We start from the raw sequence: 23,846 nt of genomic DNA, 5'->3' as shown, positions 1-23,846 counted from the left end.
CTTATGCTCAAATAAATTGGTTAGTCTCTAAGGTGCCACAAGTACTCCTTTTCTTTTTGCGAAAGCCTCCACAGCGATCCAAAGCCACCTGTGGGAAGCGGTGCAACGCCACCCATGTTAGAGGGCTAGAACGGAGAAGGAAGCAGTTTCCAGTATCCAGGAGAATCTAAACTCGCTTAGGAGAAATATAATTTATTCATCTAGCAGTAGCAAGTTCTCCCTAGGGCTGCTGGCCCCAAATCTCTCCTTCTTCCCTATCACTTCCCTGCCAGCCCAATGTAAATCAAACTTCCCATTTCCTCCCCACTGTACATCAGCATGTTCCCCTGCTGCGTCCCAGACTGCCTCTCCCATCTGCCGGTCTCACTATGCTAGGCTGACTGAGTCGCACGTCAGATGTGGTGTGGAGGTCTAACCCAGGTACCGGCCAAGATCGATTATCTGTGCCTCGGGGTTTGGGTGCCCAACTCAAGGCCTGGTTTTATACAGCGCTGAGCACCGTCTCTCTGAAAATCAGGCCCTTTTAAGGAATCTCAATTTGGATCCCCCAAGTCACTTTAAAATCTTTGCCGTGATATGTGGTGTCCACCCAGATTCCACCCACCAGAGCACACGCAGCCCCTCACTGAGATGGCTCCTAACACTCGCTGTCCCCTTCGCAGCAGCCAGCTCCCCTGTGAGCATGCTCCCTGACTGCATGTGTACTGCCAGGCCTTTGGTGCTGTGAAAGAAAGGGAGAGACAGCGCCAGCGCCGCCTGTGAGCCTCCAGACGGACAAGCGGCTGAACGGAACATGGGGTGCATTAAGCAGAGCTCTCCATCCTGACTGGGTACCACTGGCTAGTAACCTGCAGATTACATGTAATGTTGTGTTCTGGTTTCCCCGTCACTGACTCTTGGTAAACTTTGCTATCCCAACTAAACCAGTTCTTGCTGACCGCTTCCTGGCCAGCCCTGCAGCATAGAGAACCGCAGCTTGGCTTCGCTGTGTATTGGGACAGAGGATGGAGGTAAGGGACAGCTCTAACTCACCAGCTGCAAGAAGATGCTCCTTCGCTAGCTCCCATTTCTTGCCATCAGTTTGTTTGGGTCTTGAGCAGCTCCTGAGCGGGAGGATGGGAGGAAGAAGAGAGAAATCCCAACTGCATTTGTAGTCCTGCCTGGTCCAGCACTGCAGGAGCGACAGGGCTGGGAAATACTGCAATAAAACGGAGAGTCTGTGGGGATGCACAGAAGCCTCGTTACAAATAGGTGAGAGAAATGCATCTGTGCCACCTGCTGGAGAAACCTAGACAGCCTTCCCCTCGCTGCACAGAGGAGACCTCCCCTCTCACTGAGCGGCAGAGCAGCCGTCTCCCCACAAATAGGCTCCCAGACCCACACTGGAGATGGAGGAACACCGGTCACGTTATCGTCTGCCCCACTGTTGGGAGGTTAACGGACGCATTCTTCTGAGAAGGGCAAAGATCCACGTCCTCTGCAAGGCCCCAAAATGCAGGATGACCCCTCTAAGAAGATGATAGCTAGTATGATGATGAATGCCTAGGATTTGTATTCCCATAGCACCTAGGAGCCCCAGGTATGGACAAGACCCCCACTGTGCACAATGGTTTACAAATACAGAACAAAAGGACAGTCCCTGCCCCAAAGAGCTTACATGGAAGGATAAGACAAGAGACAACAGTTGAGTACAGAGCGACCCGGGGGGAGCACGAGGAAACCCTGAGCCGACATTGTCAGCCTGGCAGGCAGTGATCTGAGCACACCAGCAGCCAAGCTACCCTCCAGCTTCCTGTAAGCTCCGTGGCAAAGGGGAGTTTTTGGGGGGCTTGAGGTAGGATAATGAGGTACTTTTGCAGATGTTTATGGGGTGCTCCTCCAAAGTATGAGGGGCAGCACAGGAGAAAGCACAAAGGGGCTTGTCTGAAAATGTAACAAGGGCGATGGAGGCTGGAGGAGCTGGGTAAAACCTTGTTAAGGGCTGAGTTAAAGACTCATTCAAACGGATGTGTGAATATGCCCTTGATTTCAAAGAGTTGGGAGAGAGAGTTAAGGGGCCTGTCCTGGAGTGTGGGGGAGTCCAGGCCCTGCACCCCTCTTCCTGGGATTCACTGAGACTCTCAGCCAGCCAGTAAAACAGAAGGATTATTGGACAACAGGAACACAGTCCAAAACAGAGCTTGTGGGTACACCCTGGACCCCTCAGTCAAGTCCTTCTGGGGGAGCAGGGAGCTTAGACCCCAGCCCTAGGGTTCCCTGCGTTCCTCCACCCACCCCCAAACTGAAACTAAACCCCCCCAGCAGGCTCCCTTCTCAGCCTGTCTTCACATTCCTGGGCAGAGGTGTCACCTCCCCCTTCCCCTCCTGGCTCAGGTGACAGGCTCTCAGGTCTCCCATCCCCAGGTCAACACTCCCCCCTCCCTGCTGCGTCACATCGTCACAGGGCCACACCTAACACAGGGCCTTTTTGAGTCTGTCCAGAAAATAGCACCATGCGGACAGGGGACTCCACTGGGTAGTGTGACCAGGGGCGCTGGGACGGGGGGGGCCAGGTGGCGATGGTCCCATCACTTTTTACCGACCACAAGGACGAGTGATGTGGGGCAGAGAGAAGCGAGGGGGACGGGGTTTTGGGGGAAGGGGCAATGCGAGGGCAGGGGCTCAGGGGGAAGGGGTGTAGGGTAACCAGACAGCAAGTATGAAAAATCGGGACGGGGGTGGGGGGTAATAGGAGCCTATATAAGAAAAAGCCCCAAATACCGGGACTGTCCCTATAAAATCGGGATATCTGGTCACTCTAAAGGGGCGGCACGGGGACAGAGGGTTGGGGGGCAGGGGCAATGTGGGGGGTGGGGCCAAGATTCGGGCACCAGTGGCCCCCGCACTTTTAGGGCGCGTCCATCACGCCTGATTTTGACTAGGTGTGTGCGTGAGTGAACACACAGAAACGGAGACCAGGCAAGAACTGGGGAGAGGCAGAAAGCAAGAACGCTGAGCAGCAGCCTGTGAGCACAGCGTGACCTTGGAAAAAGCTGGGGAAAAACGGCTCCTTTTGTTCTTGCTTCCTTCTGCATTCAGAGAAGCAGGACTTTGCATATTCCTTGTTAAGAAACAAGACTGCATTGAAGAAAATACCAGACTTCACCAATTTCTACTTCCAACTGGAACATCCCGGCCTGGGGCCCTGAACGTTGAGTAGCCACTCAGGTTGAAAAGGGGTCGAAATAAATAGATCTGATTCCTTCTTCCAGGTTTCCAAGTGCTTCTTGCCTTTTTGTTTGTCTTCCAGAGTGCAAACTCCCTGGGGGGGGCCACAGTTCCCTCCCGTATGTGTCCACAGGCTACTTGGGAATACATCCTGAAGCTTGCGCCCGAGTTATTTCAGAACTAGCCCTTGGATGGCCAGTGTAGCCAGTTAGTTCATTTGCTCATCCAGTTCCCATTGTGTTATTTAGGGTTATGGTCAACTCCTATGCGATAGGTTTCAGAGTAACAGCCGTGTTAGTCTGTATTCGCAAAAAGGAAAGGAGTACTTGTGGCACCTTAGAGACTAATCAATTTATTTGAGCATAAGCTTTTGTGAGCTACAGCTCACTTCATCGGATGCATATGTGGAAAGTGTAGAAGATCTTTTTATATACACACAAAGCATGAAAAAATACCTCCTCCCACCCCACTCTCCTGCTGGTAATAGCTTATCTAAAGTGATCACTCTCCTTACAATGTGTATGATAATCAAGTTGGGCCATTTCCAGCACAAATCCAGGTTTTCTCAACCCCCCCCCCCACCACCACCACCACCACACACACACAAACCCACTCTCCTGCTGGTAATAGCTTATCTAAAGTGACCACTCTCCTTACAATGTGTATGATAATCAAGGTGGGCCATTTCCAGCACAAATCCAGGATTTAACAAGAATGTCTCGGGGGGGGGGGTAGGAAAAAACAAGGGGAAATAGGTTACCTTCCATAATGACTTAGCCACTCCCAGTCTGACATCTTCATCATCTGGACCCATGGAAAAGAAGCCCTTGAGGAATTCCACCATGATTTCAACAATTGCCATCCCACCATCAACCTCAGCCTGGTGCAGTCCACACAAGAGATCCACTTCCTGGACACTACAGTGGTAATAAACGATGGTCAAATAAACATCACCCTATACCGGAAACCTACTGACCGCTATTCCTACCTACATGCCTCCAGCTTTCACCCTGACCACACCACACTATCCATCGTCTACAGCCAAGCTCTACGATACAACTGCATTTGCTCCAACCCCTCAGACAGAGACAAACACCTACAGGATCTCTATCAAGCATTCTTACAACTACAATACCCACCTGCGGAAGTGAAGAAACAGATTGATAGAGCCAGAAGAGTTCCCAGAAGTCACCTACTACAGGACAGGCCTAACAAAGAAAATAACAGAACGCCACTAGCCGTCACCTTCAGCCCCAACTAAAACCCCTCCAACGCATTTTTAAGGATCTACAACCTATCCTGAAGGATGACCCAACACTCTCACAAATCCTGGGAGACAGGCCAGTCCTTGCTTACAGGCAGCCCCCCAAACTGAAGCAAATACTCACCAGCAACCACATACCACACAACAGAACCACTAACCCAGGAACCTATCCTTGCCACAAAGCCCGTTGCCAACTGTGCCCACATATCTATTCAGGGGACACCATCACAGGGCCTAATCACATCAGCCACACTATCAGAGGCTCGTTCACCTGCACATCCACCAATGTGATATATGCCATCATGTGCCAGCAATGCCCCTCTGCCATGTACATTGGTCAAACTGGACAGTCTCTACGTAAAAGAATAAATGGACACAAATCAGATGTCAAGAATTATTCATAAACCAGTCGGAGAACACTTCAATCGATCTGGTCACGCGATTACAGACATGAAAGTTGCTATATTACAACAAAAAAACTTCAAATCCAGACTCCAGCGAGAAACTGTTGAATTGGAATTCATTTGCAAACTGGATACAATTAACTTAGGCTTGAATAGAGACTGGGAGTGGCTAAGTCATTATGCAAGGTAACCTATTTCCCCTTGTTTTTTCCTACCCCCCACCCCCCACCCCCAGACGTTCTTGTTAAACCCTGGATCTGTGCTGGAAATGGCCCACCTTGATTATCATGCACATTGTAGGGAGAGTGGTCACTTTAGATAAGCTATTACCAGCAGGAGAGTGGGTTTGTGTGTGTGTGTGTGGCGGGGGGGTGGGGGGGTGAGAAAACCTGGGTTTGTGCTGGAAATGGCCCAACTTGATTATCATACACATTGTAAGAAGAGTGATCACTTTAGATAAGCTATTACCAGCAGGAGAGTGGGGTGAGGGGAGGTATTTTTTCATGCTTTGTGTGTATATAAAAAGATCTTCTAAACTTTCCACAGTATGCATCCGATGAAGTGAGCTGTAGCTCACGAAAGCTTATGCTCAAATAAATTGGTTAGTCTCTAAGGTGCCACAAGTACTCCTTTCCTATGCAATAGGCTCGTAGGCCACAGGAGCAAAGTATTTAAGGTTTCTCGATGACGTGGGAGCCCAGAGCCCTCCACCTCCTGGTCACTGGTGGAAATCCAGCCCAAGCACTTTGCAAACGCAGTAATTCTCACAGTCCTGTGATGCAGGTGTCATGGAGTGTGGGGGAGTCCAGGGCCTGCACCCCTCTTCCTGGGATTCACTGTGACTCTCAGCCAGCCAGTAACACAGAAGGTTTATTGGACATTAGGAACACAGTCTAAAACAGAGCTTGTGGGTACAACCAGGACCTCTCAGTCAAGTCCTTCTGGGGGGCAGGGAGCTTAGACCCCAGCCCTGGGGTTCCCTGCGTTCCACCACCCAGCACCAAACTGAAACCAAACCACCCCCCCAGCAGGCTCTCTCCTGCAGCCTTTGTCCAGTTTCCCGGGCAGAGGTGTTACCTCCCCCTCCCCGTCCTGGCTCAGGTTACAGGCTCTCAGGTCTCCTATCCCCAGTGAAACTCCCCTGCCACATTCCCAGGTCAACACTCCCCCATCCCTGCTGCCTCACAGCAGGCTAGTCAGAATCATCACTCCCGCTGTGCAGATGGGGAATTTGAGGCAGAAATGGAAGCAGGGACTTGCCCAAGGCCACAGATCAAGTCTATAAGAGAGCCAGAAAAAGAAGTAATGAACTCCACTAGTTGTCCTTCGCTCCAGCTAAGGGGTACCCTGGGTCCGAGCCCTATACTCCTTCCAGACGCTTCTCACTGAGTGATGAGTGTGTTGGGGACACTGGGCATGGCCACTCTAATCTCCCTGTACCTTCTTTAAAGCTTCAAATAAACTTTTCTGCTTCTCCACCCCGTTGTAATTATTAAGTAACGCATACCGGGCAGCAAACCCCCTGCTGTTGCTCGCCTCTGGCACTGGGTGCCGGCAACAAGTGGTTAAGCATCAGGTTTGCCTTAAACTCCCTGGTCGCAGATACATTCAGTTCCATGCGCATTCCTGTGTGAACTCTCTGAGGTGAGGGCTCTATGTGGCTATTAAAAATCCCCTGGGATTCATTCCGGAGTTCTTGGCCAAAATATCCCTTCCCCTCCCCAGCTGTGCCAATCACTCACCTGGCTGCAGTGCTCCAGCGCAGAGGTGGCTGCATTTCCGTGGGGGAGGGATTCCTGCCCATCTCCAGACCCCCCCAAGGAGGGATGATTGCTCTAGAAGGGACACGATGCTCTGGAGCCCGGGCAGCGTTCTAAACCAGCTTGTTACGCGCCAGTTCTAGAATGCCTCCTCTAGAACACTCATCCTTCTCCCGTCTCTGTGGAAACGTCTCCCTCGAGACAGCAGCGAGGAGCCCGTGGCCTGGCCCTGCGCCACCGAGCCCTCGGGGCCCAAACTGAAAGATGGGGAGGGCAACGAGCTAGAAGAACCCGGTGCTTTGAGTTTCTCCTGTGTCCTTCACCCTCATGGGGAGCTAATGGTCATATTTGGACTCTGGTTCCTGTGGCATTCCCTCCAGCCCCAGTGCAATCACCGTCCCCACACCCGCCCCAGCAGGATCGCTCTGCTGCCCTTTCTTTCGCGAGCCTGGGTGGAGCCAAGAATGCCCATTGGGCGCCATGAAAAGCTGCGCTAAGCGAGAGGCCGACAGGAAGACTTTCATGGAACAGGTGCGGGAGAGCAAGGAGAATGGCTACCTCCTCTCCTCCCGGAAGATTGGCTCTGGGGCCTTCTCCAAAGTCTACCTGGGCTACGCCACGCAAGAGAAGCTAAGACAGAACTACAAGCTGGCCGCAGACCTTCGGAGCAAGCGGCACTCCATGGTGAGGACAGCAGGGCCTGGGGGCACAAGTCTTACTCAGACTCCTTGGCTGGGAAAGCCTAAGGGGAAACGCCAGGGAACCAGCGGGAAAAGGAGCTCCGTCACTGAGGGTACAACACCCCCGGGGGCTCTGCAGGATAAGGCACCTCTCCAGTCCTGCTCTCAGCCCAGAGGTGCAGCGAGTTTGGGGGCTCTCATCCTAGCCCTCCTGGGCACTGATCCATGGGATGTGACCAGCCCGTCTGGTTGCGCAGGAGAATCGCGGGTCCTGGATAGCAAGGAGTGCTGTGCTCCTGGAGGGTGGGCTATTGGCAGGGGCATGCAGGGGGCCAGCCCCTGGGAAGCTGGGGCTATAACTTACACACCAAGCCGGCTGGGTGATGGCTGGCATGTGTCCAGGTAGTTCTGTCTGTTTCTTAGGCTCAAAGGAGCCAAAGGGAGTCTGGTGCCTGGAATGGCAGCTGGGAGACTGTGTCCCCTGGATGCCCTGGGCAAACCCCAGCCCCACATATCAGCTCTTTAAGCTGGGCCGAGTCCCACGTCCTGTTCCAAGCCCTGTCCCTCGCTGCGCTGGCCGTGCTGGTGGGGGGTGGTGCTGGCGAGCCTCGTGCCCCCTCGTCAGGATTTTACCCTGGATGGGTTGTTCTCTTTCTGTGCAGAATGTTGTCAGTGGGATTGTTACTAAGCACTCGTGGTGGGGTTCGCTGTTGTTCCCCGGCCATGTCTCTGGCTGTGGTTGTGTTCTGAATTCCCCCTTTGTCCCACTCGTTTGCTCAGATTCACCTGAGGCTTTTCTAGGCTGCTAATGATTTGCCTTTATCTCCCAAATCTTTTCTTCTGTTTGCCCCCAGCCAGCACCTAGCGCACTGGGGTCCAGGTCCGTGACTGGGGCTGCTGGGTCAGACCCAGAACAGTAATGAACAGCCACTTCTGGCTGCTTTCAGGGATCCTCTATAACCTGGCCCCATTTCTGGTTTCTTTAGACTTAACCCCCGCCTTTCTGGGTTGATTGGTTCTTGCCCTGTCTCTCCTCACGGGTTGGGTAAAGCAGGCGGGTGACAGATGGGCCCTGGCAGCTACTGAGGTGTCCGGTGTCTGGGGGGTGCTGAGCTTCCTACAAGGCCAGTGAAGAGCTCAGATGGGCAGAGGATGCACACAGACACTCATTCCCAAGTGATGTGCCCAAGCGACACCCAAACAGCCCCCTGCCCCACCTTCACTTGGATTTCCCAGACTCGCCTGCCCCTGCTGGCTCAGACGGACGATATTTCACTCCACATGGTGCCATACATCTGATCACTCCCACCGGTCCTTTCCCCACCTGGCCTCCCTCCAGCCTGCTCCTCTGCTGGGCCCGTCAGTGTCTCCTTCAGGTGTGCCCGCACGGCCCGCTGGACTGGCACAGACGGAGCCGCTCTCTCTCCAGGGGCCAGGAGGGCTCAACGTCAGCAAAACTAGCAGGAGCTTCCCAGTCTCCTGCGTGCAGCTCAGCAGCCGCCCTCTCCTCTCTCAGGTGGCCATAAAGATCATATCCACAGCCAAAGCCCCCTTGGAATATTCCAGAAAATTCCTCCCGAGAGAAATCTACTCCCTTAATGCAACCTACAAGCACATCAATGTGGTGAGTCCCAGCTGCTTCCCCCTTCCCCACCCTGGCTACCTCGGCCTTTTGTTGTGGTGTCAATAGGGCACCCAAACTGCACCGGGCGAAGGCCACGCTCCAGGGATGCTCATCGGCTTTCCTTCGGAGGGGCAGCCTGCAGAGATTGCAGCGATTCTGAGTCTCAAGCAAGCAAAGCCCAGCACAGATTAGGGGGTTAGACACACAGTTCCTAGTGGAATAAATTGTAGAGCTGTGTCTCCTAACCCCCTAGTCAGGCTTGGAAATCTCAGCCTAGGGGTTCAGCCACTCCGTCTCGTCTTCTCCCAGCTCCTCTCAGGTTTTGGGGCCTCCCTTAAAGCACCAGCCCAGGCAATGCTTCCTCCACGGGTACCCTGGGGCCTCGCGCCTCCCAGCTCCTTGCAGGAGACCTGGGTCTGGTTCCGAGGCCTGGGCTGTCGCTAACCAAGCCTGCCTGGCTGCCTAGGAGCCAGGGCCGTATCCTGCCCTGCTGGAGACCCGGGTGCCATTCCCCGACCCAGCCTCCTGTCCTGGGCTGACAGCAACCCCTCTGGACGGGACTGGGATTGTCTGGCCTCCAGGGAATCTGGTCCCGTCCACCTCGGCCATCACGTTGCCCTGGGGACATTGGTACCCCGGAGAGATGCTGCCCCACGCCGCTGGAGGGGCTGTCTGTCCAGGAACGGGCACGTCTCTCATTGCCCTGGGGACATTGGTGTGGGAGCTCCCGAGCCCTGGAGAGATGCTGCCCTATGCCCTGCAGGGGCTCTCTGTCCAGGAACTGGCGCATCTCTCATTGCCCTGGGGACACTGGTGCCCCGGAGAGACGCTGCCCCACGCCCCTGCAGGGCTCTCTGTCCAGGAACGGGCACGTCTCTCATTGCCCTGGGGACATTGGTGCCACGGAGAGAGGCTGCCCCACGCCCCTGCAGGGCTCTCTGTCCAGGAACGGGCGCGTCTCTCATTGCCCTGGGGACACTGGTGCCCCGGAGAGATGCTGCCCCACGCCCCTGCAGGGCTCTCTGTCCAGGAACGGGCGCGTCTCTCATTGCCCTGGGCCCATTGGTGCCCCGGAGAGACGCTGCCCCACGCCCCTGCAGGGCTCTCTGTCCAGGAACGGGCGCGTCTCTCATTGCCCTGTCGCCTCGGCAGATCCAGCTCTACGAGATGTACCGGAACAGCAGGCGCACCTACCTAGCGCTGGAGCTGGCCTCCCGGGGCGACCTGCTGGAGCACATCAACGCCACCTCTGACCGCAGGGAGTGCCCCGGGCTGGAGGAGGAGGAGGCGCGAAGGCTCTTCCGCCAGATCGTCAGCGCCGTGGCACACTGCCACAACGTGGGCATCGTGCACAGGTGGGAGGGGCTGCTGGGGCCCATGCCATCGCTCCAGCACGGGGAGCCCAAACCCCCAGGGGCTCTGCCAAAGGCTGCAGCAGCAGCTTGACTGGGCAATGCCTGGTGTTCATCACCACCCGCCCGCATCTGGAGAACCCAGGAGTCCCAGCGCTCACCCCCCTGCTCCGGCCTCTGGACACGCCCTGTCCCATATGGCTGGTGTGCTGTAGGGTCTGGGGGGGGGGGGGGGGTAGGGGGGGAAGACCTGCAGGGCTCCATCCAGCTGGTGCCCCAGGGTCGAGGGCGGGCTAGCTCCTGAGCCCCAGCCTTGTCAGGCTCAGCGTTACTGTCCCAAGGCTGGGGCTGGGGCTGCCATCGCCACTCCAGCACGAACATCGTTAAAAACCCAGAGACTGTAAGAGCTGCTGGGCAGGGGCCCTGGCCAGCTCACAGCCCCACCAGGTCCCTGCCTGCCCCCACCCAGGGGAGCCTCAGGAAGTGTGAAGCTGCCATGGTCAGTTTCACACCATATGCCCCCTCCCAGCATGGGGGGCACACTGGGAGTGGGGGGCCAGACCAAGCGCAAGAGGGGGCAGGCCTGGAGCCCGCAGTGCTTCACCCGGTGAAGCAGCCCCTCTGGGACCACTGCAGCCAGTGTAACTTAGTTCAGCCCTTAGGCTGCTCTACGGTATGGTTAGGGCCATTGAATCCCCCGCTGGCCGCAGGATCAGGGCTGATAGAGCCGCCTTCCTGCTGGGCACGCTTAGCATGGCCGGTACCTGGCCCCAGCAGCCTATTGCCAGGGATATACATGTGTGGAGGTGTGCGTGGGACAGGGGATCCCAGTGACACCGCTGCTTCTGCTTTGTGTTCCCTGCAGAGACCTGAAATGTGAGAATATCCTGCTGGATGAGCGAGGCTTCATTAAGCTGACAGGTGAGTGCGGCCCATTCCCAGCGGCAGGGATTGTTTCCCTTCAGCCAGCCCTGGCTAGGGGTGCGGGAGCCGCTCAGCGCTCCATGCTGGGAAGCTCAGCCTGGGCGCAAGGGAAGAGGAGCCATTGCATTTAGGTTACTTTTGCCTGCAGTGACTTTGCTTGTGACACCGGGCGGAGCCCAGCTCCAAACGGGAAGCCAGCTTCCATTCAGCTCCTCCCTGCCGAGGTTTCACCGGGCTCCTTCTCCCTCCATTCAGTGTGTCTCCTTTGTGCATTTGCCAGCTCTCAGAGCAGAGCCAGCGTCACTCTTCGTGTTGAGTCAGCCGCTCTCCCACCACAACAGGGAGAGACAAACAGGGAAGAACTAGGTAGGACCTTGTGGCAAAGCCACAGAAATCAGCTGCGGGGAACCTCAGACTGCTTTGAACTCAGAGTCTTAACCAATTAGATTTCAGGTTTCACAGGCAAAAAGGCCCCTCCGATCATCTAGCCTTGTGTAACGAAGGCAAGAGACCCTCCCCTGGTGATCCCCGAATCCAGCCTATAGCTTCTGTGGGAGCTAAAGCAATCTTCCGAGTCTAGACCCCAAGTAATGGCAAACCCACCATGATCCAATGGTTAATATCATCACCGTGCACCTCATTTCTAGTCTGAATGTGTCGCTTCATCTTCTAGCCATTAAACCGTGGCCTGCCTCTGCCTGTGAGATTAAAGAGATGTCTGCTCTCAGAAATCTCTTCCGCTCATAGGAACCCACAGGCTGTACTCAAGTCACCTCCTAACCGTCTCGGGGATGAACTCGGTAGGCTGAGCTCCTTCACGCTCTCACTCTAAGGCCGGTTTTCCAGCCCTCGACTCATCCTTGTAGCTCTTCTCCAAACCCTTCCCCATTTGTCAAAGTCCGTGTTCAAGTGAGCGTCCAGGCATGGGCTCACTCATGCTGTCCACAGAGGTAACTCCCCTCCCTGCTCCCAGTCCCCCTTCTCCTGCTCAGCCATCCGAGGGCCACGTTCCCTCTCTCAGATACAGCATTGGACTGGGAGCTCACATTCAGGTGGTCCCCCAAGTCCTATTCACTGCCACTGCCTTCCAGGACACAGCCCCCATCCCACAAGTGTGACCTACGTTCTTTGTTCCTAGGTGTGCGACCTGGCATTTGGGGGTGTGAAACACAAGTTGTTCAGTGCCCATTGACAGCATCCCTTTAATGTTCATTTAATGGTCACATGGCCCATCGGCCCCCACCCGACCAAGACTCAGCCAAGTAACCCCCAGCTTGAGTAAGCCCCTGAGCTAGGGGGTCCACTGGGAACCGGCCCTACCTGCCTCAAGGCAGGATCAGCCTGGGCAGCACTTACTGCAGAGAAGCTGTCACATCAGTGCATTCTGCGCTGGGGCAGCACGGCCCCGGGTCTTGTGTTTCTCTGGCAGGGAGGTCCGGAGTCTAGGTCCATCTCTGGGGAAGGGTCTGTTTCCTACACTCATGTGCCTCCCCCCGCTCACCTGGCCGTTTCATGGCTCCACTGGACTGTAAAGTCATGGTCTCCCTCAAGGGGAATCCAGGCTCCAGGCCCAGTCAGCTCCTGGACTCCTCTCCGAGACCACCTCTGAGGGTGCGCGCTGGCACCAGCTGCAGTCATGGTTCTGTGATGTGCCACTGGGAACGGGACCGAACTCATTCCACTGGGCCACTGAGCGGCCCTCAGGCAGCAGGGCCTTTTCCTCACTGCCAGTCTGGGCTGGGTTCCAGCCAGGCACCGAGAGGTGAAAGGCTCTGGTGCCCAGGAGCAATCCCTCGAGTCACCTCTTCCTCTGGGTGCAGCTTTACCGGGTGGCTCTGAAATCAGTGCAAGTTAGGTGCCTAAATACCTTTGAGGATCTGGGCCTAAGAAAGGGGGGGTTTGAAGGCCGGGGGTGGGGGGAAGGCTTGTTGTCCTTCGACTGGATTCAAATCAGCTATTAGGTCACTGCCGAAACTGAGTTTGGGGGCCTGATCCCTACACCTCCTACCACACTGGCTAATGTGAATCAGCCACTTCCCCCAAAGCCCCCAAGCCTGGACAGCCTAGGCTGGACATGGGCAGAGCTGTGTGAGAGCCCGGGACTGGGGGGTCAGACTGCTGGCCTGGTCGGTTGGCGGAGGGTGGAGAGAGAGGAATGCCACGGCCCCCTCGGTTCCCATACAGCCCCCATCGCTCCAGGGGCCATGCCACGGAGCACTGAGCAGGCGTCTCACCGGTGGGTCGTTGCATTACAGATTTTGGGTTTGCCAACCGCTACTCCTTGAAGAATTCCCTGATGAGCACGTTCTGCGGCTCTGTGGCCTACACGGCCCCCGAAATCCTCATGAGCAAGAAGTACAACGGAGAGCTGGCTGACCTGTGGAGCCTGTGAGCGCCGCGTCTCCTGCGGGGAGGGACATGGCCTGCGGGAACTCCGGCCTGGAGGGAGCAGGGAGAGGAGTCAGTCGCTTCCTGGCACTGCGAGTACCACGAGGGAGGGGCGGGGTGGAGCCGGCTGCATCGTGGGGCCCGTTAGCACTGCGTAGTGGGGGACGAGCGGGCTGCCCGCAGGGGGGTGAGAGCACCAGGGCCCCCCGATGGGGTTTGAACCGGGGGAGCTGCTGGAACGCTCCGTAGCCAGGGCCGTGCCAGCTGCTGTTCTCTGCGGATGGGCGCAGCCGGGCCCAAGCCACGCTCACCGGTACGCTACGGGGAGGGCAGCGCAGGCTGCCCCGTGAGGACCGGGTGCTGGGAGCTGCCGTGGGCCATGCAGCCCACGCCCTGTCCCTGGGGAGGCTGGGCCTGGTGCCGGCCCCTGACCCCCGGCCTCCTCCCGCAGCGGTGTGATCCTGTACGCCATGGTGACCGGGAAGCTGCCCTTCAAAGAGCGCCAGCCTCACAAGATGATCCACATGATAAAACAGGGCCTCTGCTTCCGGCAGCCCATCTCCCCAGGTAACCCCCGCGCCTGCCCCCAGAGAGCCGCAAGCCCTGCTGCCCCCGCGCGGGGTCCCCGAGCAGCCAGGCAGGGTCGGGGCCGCCCCGGGGCAGGAGGGGAAGGGGACGAGAGCAGCGCGGCGGCCAAGCGTCAGGCTTTGTGGAGAGTCAGCCAGAGCCGGGGCAGGGAACGGGCCGCGTCCCCCTTTGCCTCACGGCTCCTGCTTTGCGCTGAGGAGCGAGGGCCGCCCCCCACAAGCCCTGCCCCAGGCCGACTCCAGCCCCACCGGCCTGGAGAGCGGGGAGGGAAAAGCCAGCCAGCACACGTGGGGTTGGCTAAGGGCCCACGGAGCCCAGCGCTCTGCACAGGGCACCAGTGACCCTGCCCCTCGCCGGCGGGGAGGCCGCCCTGCCAAGCCGTGGGGCAGGTCCGGCCGTCAGTCTTCAGCCCCTCTCTTTGCTGCCAGAGTGCCAGAACCTGATCCAAGGCCTGCTGCAGCTGAAGCCTGGGGCCCGGCTGGGCTTGCAGCAGGTGGCCACGCACTGCTGGATGCTGCCCGCCACCTCGGCCATCTTCCACCAGGCGCTGAACGCCACGGCCCGGCCCCCGGAGCTCGGCCCAGCCCTGGAGAAGCCGTCCGCCCAAGGTACGTGTGCGCCCTGCCCCGGGTCTGCCTTCAGGGCACCCCACAGCTGGGGGCACGGGGGGAGCGCTGGGCTGAGCACAGCAGGGAGTGGCCTCGCCAGTGCCAGGTCTGGCTCTGGGACGAGCCAAGGAGCCCCAGGCCAGGAGTAGCTCCCCTTGGGGGCTCAGCCCCACCTCCAGGAGCCAGCAGCACCCCAGCCCCACATCTGAACTGAGCACTGCTGCCCAGCGGTGTCCCTTCCCCAAAGAAAAGAGCTGCCCCCCTGAACAGCCCCTCAGCTAGAAGCACCAGGAGTACCCCGGCCACCCTCCCCTGGGCACCCTGCAGGACCTCACCCCACTGCTGGGGGAACATGGCATCAGCCCCTCCCCTGGGCACCCCACGGCTGGGGGAACACAGCACCAGCCCCCAGCCCTCCCCGGACACCCCACTGAACATAGCCCCACAGCTGGGGAAATGTGACACCGGCCCCCTGCCCCTCCCCTCCGCACCCCACCCCAGCAGACCTCACCTAGCAGCCAGGGGAACATGGCACCAGCCCCCATCCCTCCCCTTGGGCACCCCGCAGGACCTCGCCCGGCAGCCGGGGGAACGTGACACCGCCCCCCTGCCCCTCTGCACCCTGCAGGACCTTGCCCGGTAGCCTGGGGAATGTGACACCAGCCCCCTGCCCCTCTGCACCCCACAGGACCTTGCCCAGTAGCCTGGGGAATGTGGCATCGGTCCTCCGCAGGACATAGCCCCACGGCCAGGGGAACACAGCACCAGGCCCCATCCCTCTCTTGGGCACCCCACAGGACATAGCCCCACGTCCGGGGGAACGTGGCACCGGCCCCTCTATCCCTGCCACTTCCTTTGCAGGCGAGAGCGGAGGCTCCGTCTCTTTGCTGCCAGACCTGGAGAGCTCGGCCAAGCTTCCCGAGGGAGCCGCCAAGGGAACCAAAGCCCCAGCAGGCCCTCGCGCCTCCTCTGCTCAGGACTCCTTCCCTGGCCGAGCCGAGATGGAGGCCAAGGCCCCCGAGCTGATCTCTGCCGGCTGCCTCCTTCAGCTGCCGTCGCCGTGCCAGGCTGAGCGCCCTCCCCGATTCTCCCTGTACCGGCCCTGCCTGCTCTCCAGCCTCCGGCCCTTCCACCACCTCCCCAACTTCCGCAAGCCCGGCTCGGCCAGCTCTGCCAGCGCCTACGTAGCCAGCCGGCGGCTGGGCGAGAAGAGCCCCGCTGTGGCAGCAGCGGTGGGCAGCGGCTCCTCCAAGCCAGTCATCTCCCTCCACTCCATGTCCATGATCCGGAAGCCCCCGCCAGAGCCCATCACCAACTAGCGGGGGCCTCGCCCAGGGCCAGGCCAGAGCCGCCACCGCTTGGCCCTACCCTGACAGAAACAAAGCCCGTACGGACAGGTGCAGCACGCACTATTAAATGTTATTCAGTCGTGGGCTCTCAGCTGTCCCCCTCTGGGCTTCCTCTAGGCCCCGTACTCGGCAGCAGCCGGGTCCCAGCTTGCCCCAGATCCGTGTCCCACAGGCCTGACTCCTCGTTCCTCTATGCGCCCCTGCCTCTCCCGCAGGACCATCTGCTCCCCCAGGCCTGCTCCCCCTATGTCCTAGCCATGGCTACACACAGCCTCTCTCCTCCCATCCCCACCGGGGCCTTTCTTCTCCAGCCACCCTCCCCACCGTCTGTGCAGGGAGCAGCTCAGGCCATATACACAGAGCAGAGGGGCGAGAACTTGGGGAGAGGAACCCAGCCGCAGGGCCTGGACACCCTGGTAACGGGCACCCTGGAACGGGACTCCGGGGACCTGCTGCCGTGAAGGTGGTGCCGAGGAAAACACCCTGCTGGGGCAGAAGGAGGCGGCCCCAGAGGGAGGCGTGGGCCCTGCCAGCACCGAGACAGAAGCAGTCTTATGGGGGGCCGGAGAGTCCTGCAGCTCCTCCCATTCACAGGCCAGACTGCTGAGCTGGGGCCCACCCCTCCATACCCCCCAAGCTCCACTTGAGGCTGGAGCGAGATGGGGTGGTTCATTTCCCCTTCACAGCCCCCCCAACCACAGGGGCAGGCTCAAGGCAGCGCTGACTTCCAGCCAGCTGGCTGCAGGCACCAGGGCCATGCCCGGACGCTGGGGGACAGAGCCGCTGTGCCAGGTGTCACGGAGTGCGGGGGAGTCCGGGGCCTGCCCCCTCTTCCTGGGATTCACTGCGACTCTCAGCCAGCCAGTAAAACGGAAGGTTTATTGGACAATAGGAACACAGTCCAAAACAGAGCTTGTGGGTACAACCAGGACCCCTCAGTCAAGTCCTTCTGGGGGGCAGGGAGCTTAGACCCCAGCCCTGGGGTTCCCTGCGTTCCACCACCCAGCACAAAACTGAACGAACCAACCACCCAGACCCCCCCCCCCGCGCCCCAGGCTCCCTCCTGCAGCCTTTGTCCAGTTTCCTGGGCAGAGGTGTTACCTCCCCCTCCCGGCTCAGGTTACAGGCTGTCAGGTCTCCCATCCCCAGTGAAACTCCCCTGCCACATTCCCAGGTCAACACTCCCCCCTCCCTGCTGCGTCACCAGGGTCTTTCAGGCAGGAGACAACACACGTGGGGCAGTTGGGGTGTCTGGCCTCTCAAGTATATTTAACAGCTAAGAACAGGACCCAGCCCAAAGCCACTGTCCAGCTCCTGCCTCCCAGCCCCTGGCTCTGCCTCCCCATCCTCCCCCCGTCTGGAATTAAATGGCAGGTTACTGCTGTTCCGGGGGCTCAGCGTCCATCTCCCCCTCGCTAGAGACACAGCCCGTGCCCAGGCAGGGCTGGAAGCAGCTTCCCAGAGGCACCAGGCCAGGTTCACCTGTGTGGACACCAGCTCAGCATGTGCACCTGCCCGTTCAGGATGGGGGGCTGACACAGCACTGGGTGCAGGCGAGAATCTCAGGCCACAGCCCAGGCAGCCGCCCGCCGCCATTCCTCTGAGCCACGCTGACGGCAGGGGGCAGCCCCACAGCCGGGGAACAGCATCACTTTGTGTGCGCACCACCACCTCCCATTAAGCCCCAGCCCTGCCCTGCCGAGCAGCCCCTCTTTGCCAGCACTGCTGCACTGTGCAAGGGGGAACCCTGGCCCTCCGGAGCCCGGCTGAGGACCCCCCCGATTCATCTCGCCTGGGTCAGGCAGTGGCGACTGATGTGGGCTGGAGCGCAGCAAGGAACCTCAAGGGAAGGAGCTCCCAGTCCCAGTCCCCTCTTGCTGCTCCAGAGCCGCCAGGCTGAGCTGGGAGCTGCTGTCTCTACAGGCCTCGCAAGGGTGGCTGCATCCGGCTCCGTTTGGTCCGGCTGGGCGTGGCTCCCACGACGGCTGGCAGGTCGCAGCCCTCAGCTGGGCAGAGTCCGAGCGCCCCCCGCTGCCGGGGCAGGGCAAGCAGGTCAGCAAGTCACCTCGACAGCCCCTGGGAGCCCATCTGCGCCCCAGGCCCCTCGCTCTGCGTCTCCTGCTGCCCTTGCTGCCGCTCCTCCTCCCGATCCAAGCGCTGCAGTTGCTCCTCCACGTCCTCGGGGATCTTCACCTCCAGCAGGTTTTCCATCCCAGCCTCAGGCTCATCCCCAATCAGCACCTGCCCAGGGCACAGCACCAGGGCTTCAGAGGGGAAACAAGCCACTGCTCCCTACCCGCACTGACCCCCCTCTCCACCGTGCAGAACTCACTGTGCAGTATGACTGCACCACCAGGCAGCAGCATCGAGCCCCTGCTTGTCTGCATTTGCCCGGCAGAGACTGGGCCCCACCCTGGAGTTTAATAGAGGGGGAGCCCCCCAAAGACCCCAACCTGGGTTGGACCCATTTGCCCAAGCCCCCTGCCCTCCAGATGCTGAGCCACATGGACACGATGGGCCTCTGCCCCTACCTGGATCAGCTTCTCGCAGGCAGCCAGGACGTCGGGCTCCGTCTCCCACTGGTGGAGCTCCCGCACGACCAGGTAGGTGCCCTTCTCCTTCACCAGCTGCCGGCCGGCCTTGGTGGCTGTGAGCTGCGTGGGAAGCAAACCAGGGGGAGGGGCCAGGCCACGGATCAGACCCAGCCACAGCCAGCGTGGGCAGCACGGGAGGAGCAGCATAGGCCCGGCCAGCCCCAGCTGTTTCAGAGGGAGGCCAGGCACACCCTGCGGTGGGCAGTTGTGGGGAAGCCCCTTCCTAGCCCCATCAGAGAGTGGTCGGCTGCTGCCCTGCAAGAGCAGGGGTCCTAACCCTCCACTGCAAGTGAGGCTGGGGATCCTCAGAGCAGGGAGGGTCGCACGGACAGGGGGCAGCAGCAGGTGGGAAGGGGTGTGGGGGGGCCCTGCTGCAGGAAAGGGGGCATCTGCAAAGAAACCCTCTCTGCCCCAGCCTCCTAGTCCCCCCGCCCCCGTCCCGTGCTCCCCTCCCCCAGTGTGCTACAGCGACACAGGGAGGCACCCACCAGCAGGACTGCCTCCAGCAGCATCTTCCGGATGTCGGGGTCCTTCTCCCGCTGCTTGTCCTGCGGCAGGTACTGCAGGTCCACGGGCAGCCCTGGGGCAGAGCCAGGCAGGGGCGTTAGAACAGGACAGGGGATTTAACAGGGCACACGGATCTACAGGCTCCTGCCGGAAAATTGCAGCAACGCCCCCCCCAGCAGAGGGGAAATGAGAGCAGAAGACAATTAAATTCTTTGTTCCTGGCTGCACAACTCCGCCACTGCTAGACCCCCCGCCCAAACAGTAGTCCCCAGAGCCCCCCTCCCAGCATCCCCCCTCCTCACTTTCCATTTCCGCTTCAGGGAATTCCTCAGGGCCCGCCAACGGCAGCAGGAGGAAGGGGAGCAGGTCCACCTCAGCGCCTAGCAGCCACTCATGGTACTCTGGGAACAGACACAGGCTGGGATTAGAAGAGGGGGCAGAAATCACCAGGAGGTGGAGAGTAACAGGGGGGCCCTACAGTGAACCCACCAGACTGCCTGGCAAGAGCCAGACAGGAAGCTTCATGGGCCACACGGGGGTGCTGGCGAGCAAAAGCACAAAACACCCTGCCAGTTCCTCTGGGGAGGGAAGGGACCGGCAAACCCTGACTGGGGCCTGTTTGTGCTGGGGAGCCAGAGGCCAGGCCTGGGCACTGAAGCCAGAGGTCCCACATGGTGGGGCAGAGCCCTGAGCTCTAGGGCACAGGCTGGTTCAGGAACCAGCTGATACCAAGAAGTCCCCTCAGGGCTCGGCTGAGGCAACGAAGCCAGCAGGATCCCAGGGGCGAGGGACACTAAGTACTCCCCCAAATGCAAAACACTTACTGTACTCGAAGCAGCAGTTCCTGAGCGTCCCAATCACCCCCCCTCGGCGGACGGCGGAGGCCTCGTACTGCGTGTAGGGCAGCAGCCGCTGCACCACGCACCTGGGCAGAGGACGAGCCCTTGTCAGAGATGGGCCTGCACACGCTGGGCCCTGGAGCGTGCATGCCCTGGGGCACTGCTGGAGACGGGCACTGCAGTGCTGCGGTAGCCACGTCAGTCCCAGGACATTAGAGAGACAAGGTGGGGGAGAGAATATCTTCAACTGGGCCAGCTTCAGTTGGGGAGAGAGCCCTGCTTTCGAGCTACCCTGAGCTTCTCGCCAGCAGAAGACACGACCTCCCTCCAGCCTTGTCTCCATTACACCAATGGACTAACAGTCCAACCTGGGGCAGCCCTGACCCCACGATTCTCCCGCCCGCCGCCACGTTCCCAGCTCGCAGGCCAGCACCCACCTGGATCTGTCCAGCAGGAACTCCCGGGTCTCCGGCAGCTGACTCAGATTGGAGAGCAGGGGGCCCAGGTAGTGCAGGGCTGCCTTCTTGTTGTAGCCTTCGGTGCAGAACGCCTCCACGACCCGGGCCAGCCCCAGCCCCTCCTCCTGCACGGCCCGGAAAACCTGGCGGCAGGTGGCCTCCTCCCGGGACAGGTTGGAGAGGAGGGTGCAGACCTGGTCGGCGAAGGCGTAGCCCGGGTCCAGCAGGCGGTGCAGCAGCGCTGGCAGCCCCTTGGCCAGGGCCCCGTGGGTGGCCGCAGCCACAGACAGGTTGATGAGCGAGTGGTAACTGTCCTTCACCACGGCCAAGGAGCGGTCACCCGTCAGCCGCAGCAGCGCCTCCAGGAAATCCGGCCTGCCCGCCAGCAGCATCCGCCCCTCCACGCTGCCCGTCAGCCCCAGGATGTAGCCTGTGGCCTGGCCCTTTATATCAGGCCGGGTGTCCAGGCGGAGGAACCCCAGCAGCTCTCTGGCCTGCCCCTCGTCCATGCTGGGGCAGGAGGCCTGGAGGCACCACCCTGCAGACAGAGGGACCTGTCAGGTGGGTGTAAGGGGACTGCGGGCCCCTCACTAACACTCAGTGGGGGTTTTGGCTGCTAGCTCCCAGGGCCAGAGGAAAGGGGAAGGGTCAATGGGAAATCAGGACCCTGAGACTGACAGCCCCCAGGAACAATGGGGAGAGGCCAACGCTTCAGATCAGCCTGACTGACAGGGCGGACAGGCTAATGAGGGGGGTCAGGAGGCCAGGGGGTCCCATCTTCCCTGTGAGCTGAAATTGCCTGGACCACAGCAGAGCAAGCGAGCGAAGGAGAGAGCAGGAGCCTGAGCTGAGCTGGGGAGCAGAGCCGGGCCGGGGAGCTGAGCCGGGCTGGCCAGAGAGAACCAGCCCAGGCAGCAGATCCGTGCTGGGAGCAGAACCGGGCCGGCCAGAGGGGCCAGAACCGCAGCCCAGGGAGCTAGAGGCAGAGCAGCAGCTGGGCTGGGGCTGGGGCGGCCGGGCTGGGGCTGGGGATGGGGCAGCCGGGCTGGGGTGGCCGGGCTGGGGATGGGGCAGGGGCGGCCGGGCTGGGGATGGGGCGGCCGGGATGGGGCAGGGGCGGCCGGGATGGGGCAGGGGCGGCCGGGATGGGGCAGGGGCGGCCGGGATGGGGCAGGGGATGGGGCAGGGGCGGCCGGGATGGGGCTGGGGCTGGGGCTGGGGCGGCCGGGTGCAGCGAGAAGCGGGGAAGAGCTGGGGGGGACCCTGGGCAGCACAGGGGGGACGCCCCCATCCAAGAGGCCTGGCGGGCTAGACTTCGGGGCGGGGGTCGTGATCCCAGTGGGGGAAGGAGGGCCCCGCCGCCTAGAGCCCGAGGCCACGGCCGGAGCAGGGGCTCGGCTACACCGGCAGCGGGGCACGGTCCGCCCGGGCGGGCGCTTCACGGCGCCGACACCTGCCCCGCGGCGGGGGGGGGGGGCGGTTTCCAGGGGAAGGTTCAGCCCCGTAAAGCGCCAGTGTCGACAAGCCGCCGGGGCCGGGGCCGGGGTCTCGTGGCGGGCTTTCCTGGCGCCTGCCCGGGTCCCGCTGGTGGCTGCTGAATAACCTGCCGGCGCTGTGAGCCGCCTGCGCGGGGCAGGGCAGCGCCCGGCGCAGCGAGAGCCCCTGGGAGCGCCCCTGCGCCAGACCGGGGGGGCGGCCCCCAGGAGCGCTGGGCCCAGCCTGTCGGGGGTCCGAGGAGGGCTCGGGGTGGGGGGGAGCCAGGAAAGTCCCCCCCCCCAAGCGGCACCTGCAAGGGCCCGGCCCGGCGCCCCGGGCTGGTATTGCCCCCCCGGGACCCAGGCGTCCTGGCTCGCGGCCCCGCTGCGCGTCACCCAGGGGCCAGCGCGGTGCCCGAGCCGAGCCGAGCCGAGCCGAGCCGAGCCGCGCCGCGGGCCCGGCCCCCCCTCCTTGCCTGCCCCTGGCCCCGCCGAACCTCGGCTTCTCGCCGCCGCGTGGGTCTTCTCCGGGCACGGGGGGTCCGCTCCGCTCCTCGCCGGACTGACGCGCTCTCTGGCCAATCGCTGGCTGCGGTGGCCTGGGGGGGGGCGGGCAGGAGACGAGTACCCGGAGGCTGGGGCCCAATCAGCGGCGCCTCGGACGGCATCGCGGCGGAGGGGATTCTGGGGGTGGTAGTCACACGGGGATGCTTCTGCGCATGCCAAGCCGGAGGCCCCGCCCGGGGCCCCGCCCACGCCCCCTCAGAGCCCCGCCCCCGGCCGGGCTCCTCGCGATCAGTTTCGATTTCGGGAAACAGGGCGAGCGGGCCGGCGCCCGCGGGGTCCTAGTGCTCGCCTGTTCCCGCCCAGCCGGCGCCCGCGGGGTCCTAGCGCCCCCTTGTTCCCGCCCCGGCCGGCGTCCGCGGGGTCCTAGCGCCCTGGTCCCAGCCCCATGCTCCACACAGACCCTCTCCCGGGAGACCCCTGCGGCTGAGCTGGGCCGGGGGGCGCCGGCTGGGGCACTGCAGAGACGGGGCAGGGCTGTGGGGGGCTTGGGGCCTGAGGCTGCCCTGCTCCACAGCACCTGCTGGCAGCGGCTGGGTCAGTGCCACCGGGGAAGGGCTGGCCGTGACCCGCCGTGAGGCAGCGCCCTGTGAGGGCACCACGCTGCCCCTTCTTCCAGACTCTGCCCGTGCCTCAGTTTCCCCTCCTGTCCCGTGTCACAGGCTGTGAGCGCTCTGGGGCAGGGACGGACTCTCCTGGTGTCTGTGCACAGCGGGGCCCTGGTCTGGGTTGTGGCTTCTAGGTGCTACTGCCGTGCAAACAGCAGCGAACCCCCTCGCCCTGGGGATGAGCCGGGCAGCTCAGTCCTGTCCGAGCTACTGCTGCAGGCCGGCTCCGCCACATTCCCCAGGCCTGCTGTGAAATCAGGGGGTTGAGTCCACAGTAGTTAATGGCTGATGCCAGCAGGAGCAAAAACCGAACTGCAGCCCGCCAGGGCAGGGACAGAGCCCAGTTCTGCTCTGCAGCACGTCTCACCCAGCCACCGAGTTCCCTGCAGTCCTGCCTTTGTGCAGTGCCCAGCACCACGGCCCTACACCTCCACAGCTGCTGCCTCGACTTTCATTTTCCCTCTTGTTTTCAAAACAAGGGAAGTACGCGGGAAAAGCCTCACCCCCAAAGCCAGCCCAGCCCGAGAGCCAGTTCCGGGAGGAATGTCACCCCACCAAGTCTGGCAGTGGCCAGGTTAGGGCTCCTCCCGCAGCGCTAACACGGCAGCAGGAGCTGCTGGTACATGCCAAGCTGCACACTGAGTCTCTTCACT

At 61.0% G+C, this 23,846-nt stretch overlaps 2 protein-coding genes across 3 annotated transcripts; one reads left to right on the top strand and one right to left on the bottom strand.

Annotated features, from left to right (window-relative positions):
* Positions 1-7,115: 7,115 nt before the first annotated feature.
* LOC102933367 (testis-specific serine/threonine-protein kinase 5-like) lies at positions 7,116-16,118 on the top strand. Its single transcript, XM_037892402.1, has 8 exons — positions 7,116-7,319; positions 8,832-8,939; positions 10,092-10,294; positions 11,157-11,212; positions 13,471-13,603; positions 14,055-14,170; positions 14,620-14,799; positions 15,661-16,118. Exons 1-8 carry the CDS (start codon positions 7,116-7,118, stop codon positions 16,116-16,118), a joined length of 1,458 nt encoding a protein of 485 aa, XP_037748330.1.
* Positions 16,119-17,393: 1,275 nt separating this feature from the next.
* HGH1 (HGH1 homolog) lies at positions 17,394-22,673 on the bottom strand. Of its 2 annotated transcripts, XM_037892401.2 has the most exons (7): positions 22,519-22,673; positions 20,526-21,084; positions 20,074-20,174; positions 19,552-19,650; positions 19,231-19,322; positions 18,680-18,802; positions 17,394-18,389 (listed from the first exon to the last, which is right to left on the bottom strand). In XM_037892401.2, exons 2-7 carry the CDS (start codon positions 21,053-21,055, stop codon positions 18,210-18,212), a joined length of 1,125 nt encoding a protein of 374 aa, XP_037748329.2. In that variant the 5' UTR covers positions 21,056-21,084; positions 22,519-22,673; the 3' UTR covers positions 17,394-18,209. The 2 variants fall into 2 exon arrangements, with proteins under 2 accessions (XP_037748329.2, XP_043394859.1); XM_043538924.1 differs by lacking the exon at positions 22,519-22,673 and having other exon boundaries at positions 19,231-19,650; positions 20,526-21,567.
* Between the last annotated feature and the right edge of the window lie 1,173 nt (positions 22,674-23,846).

Source organism: Chelonia mydas, chromosome 2 (assembly GCF_015237465.2).
Source record: "Chelonia mydas isolate rCheMyd1 chromosome 2, rCheMyd1.pri.v2, whole genome shotgun sequence".
Taxonomy (NCBI): domain Eukaryota; kingdom Metazoa; phylum Chordata; order Testudines; family Cheloniidae; genus Chelonia; species Chelonia mydas.
The sequence above is the reverse complement of the archived record's forward strand: the minus strand, read 5'-3'. Positions and strand labels throughout refer to the sequence as shown.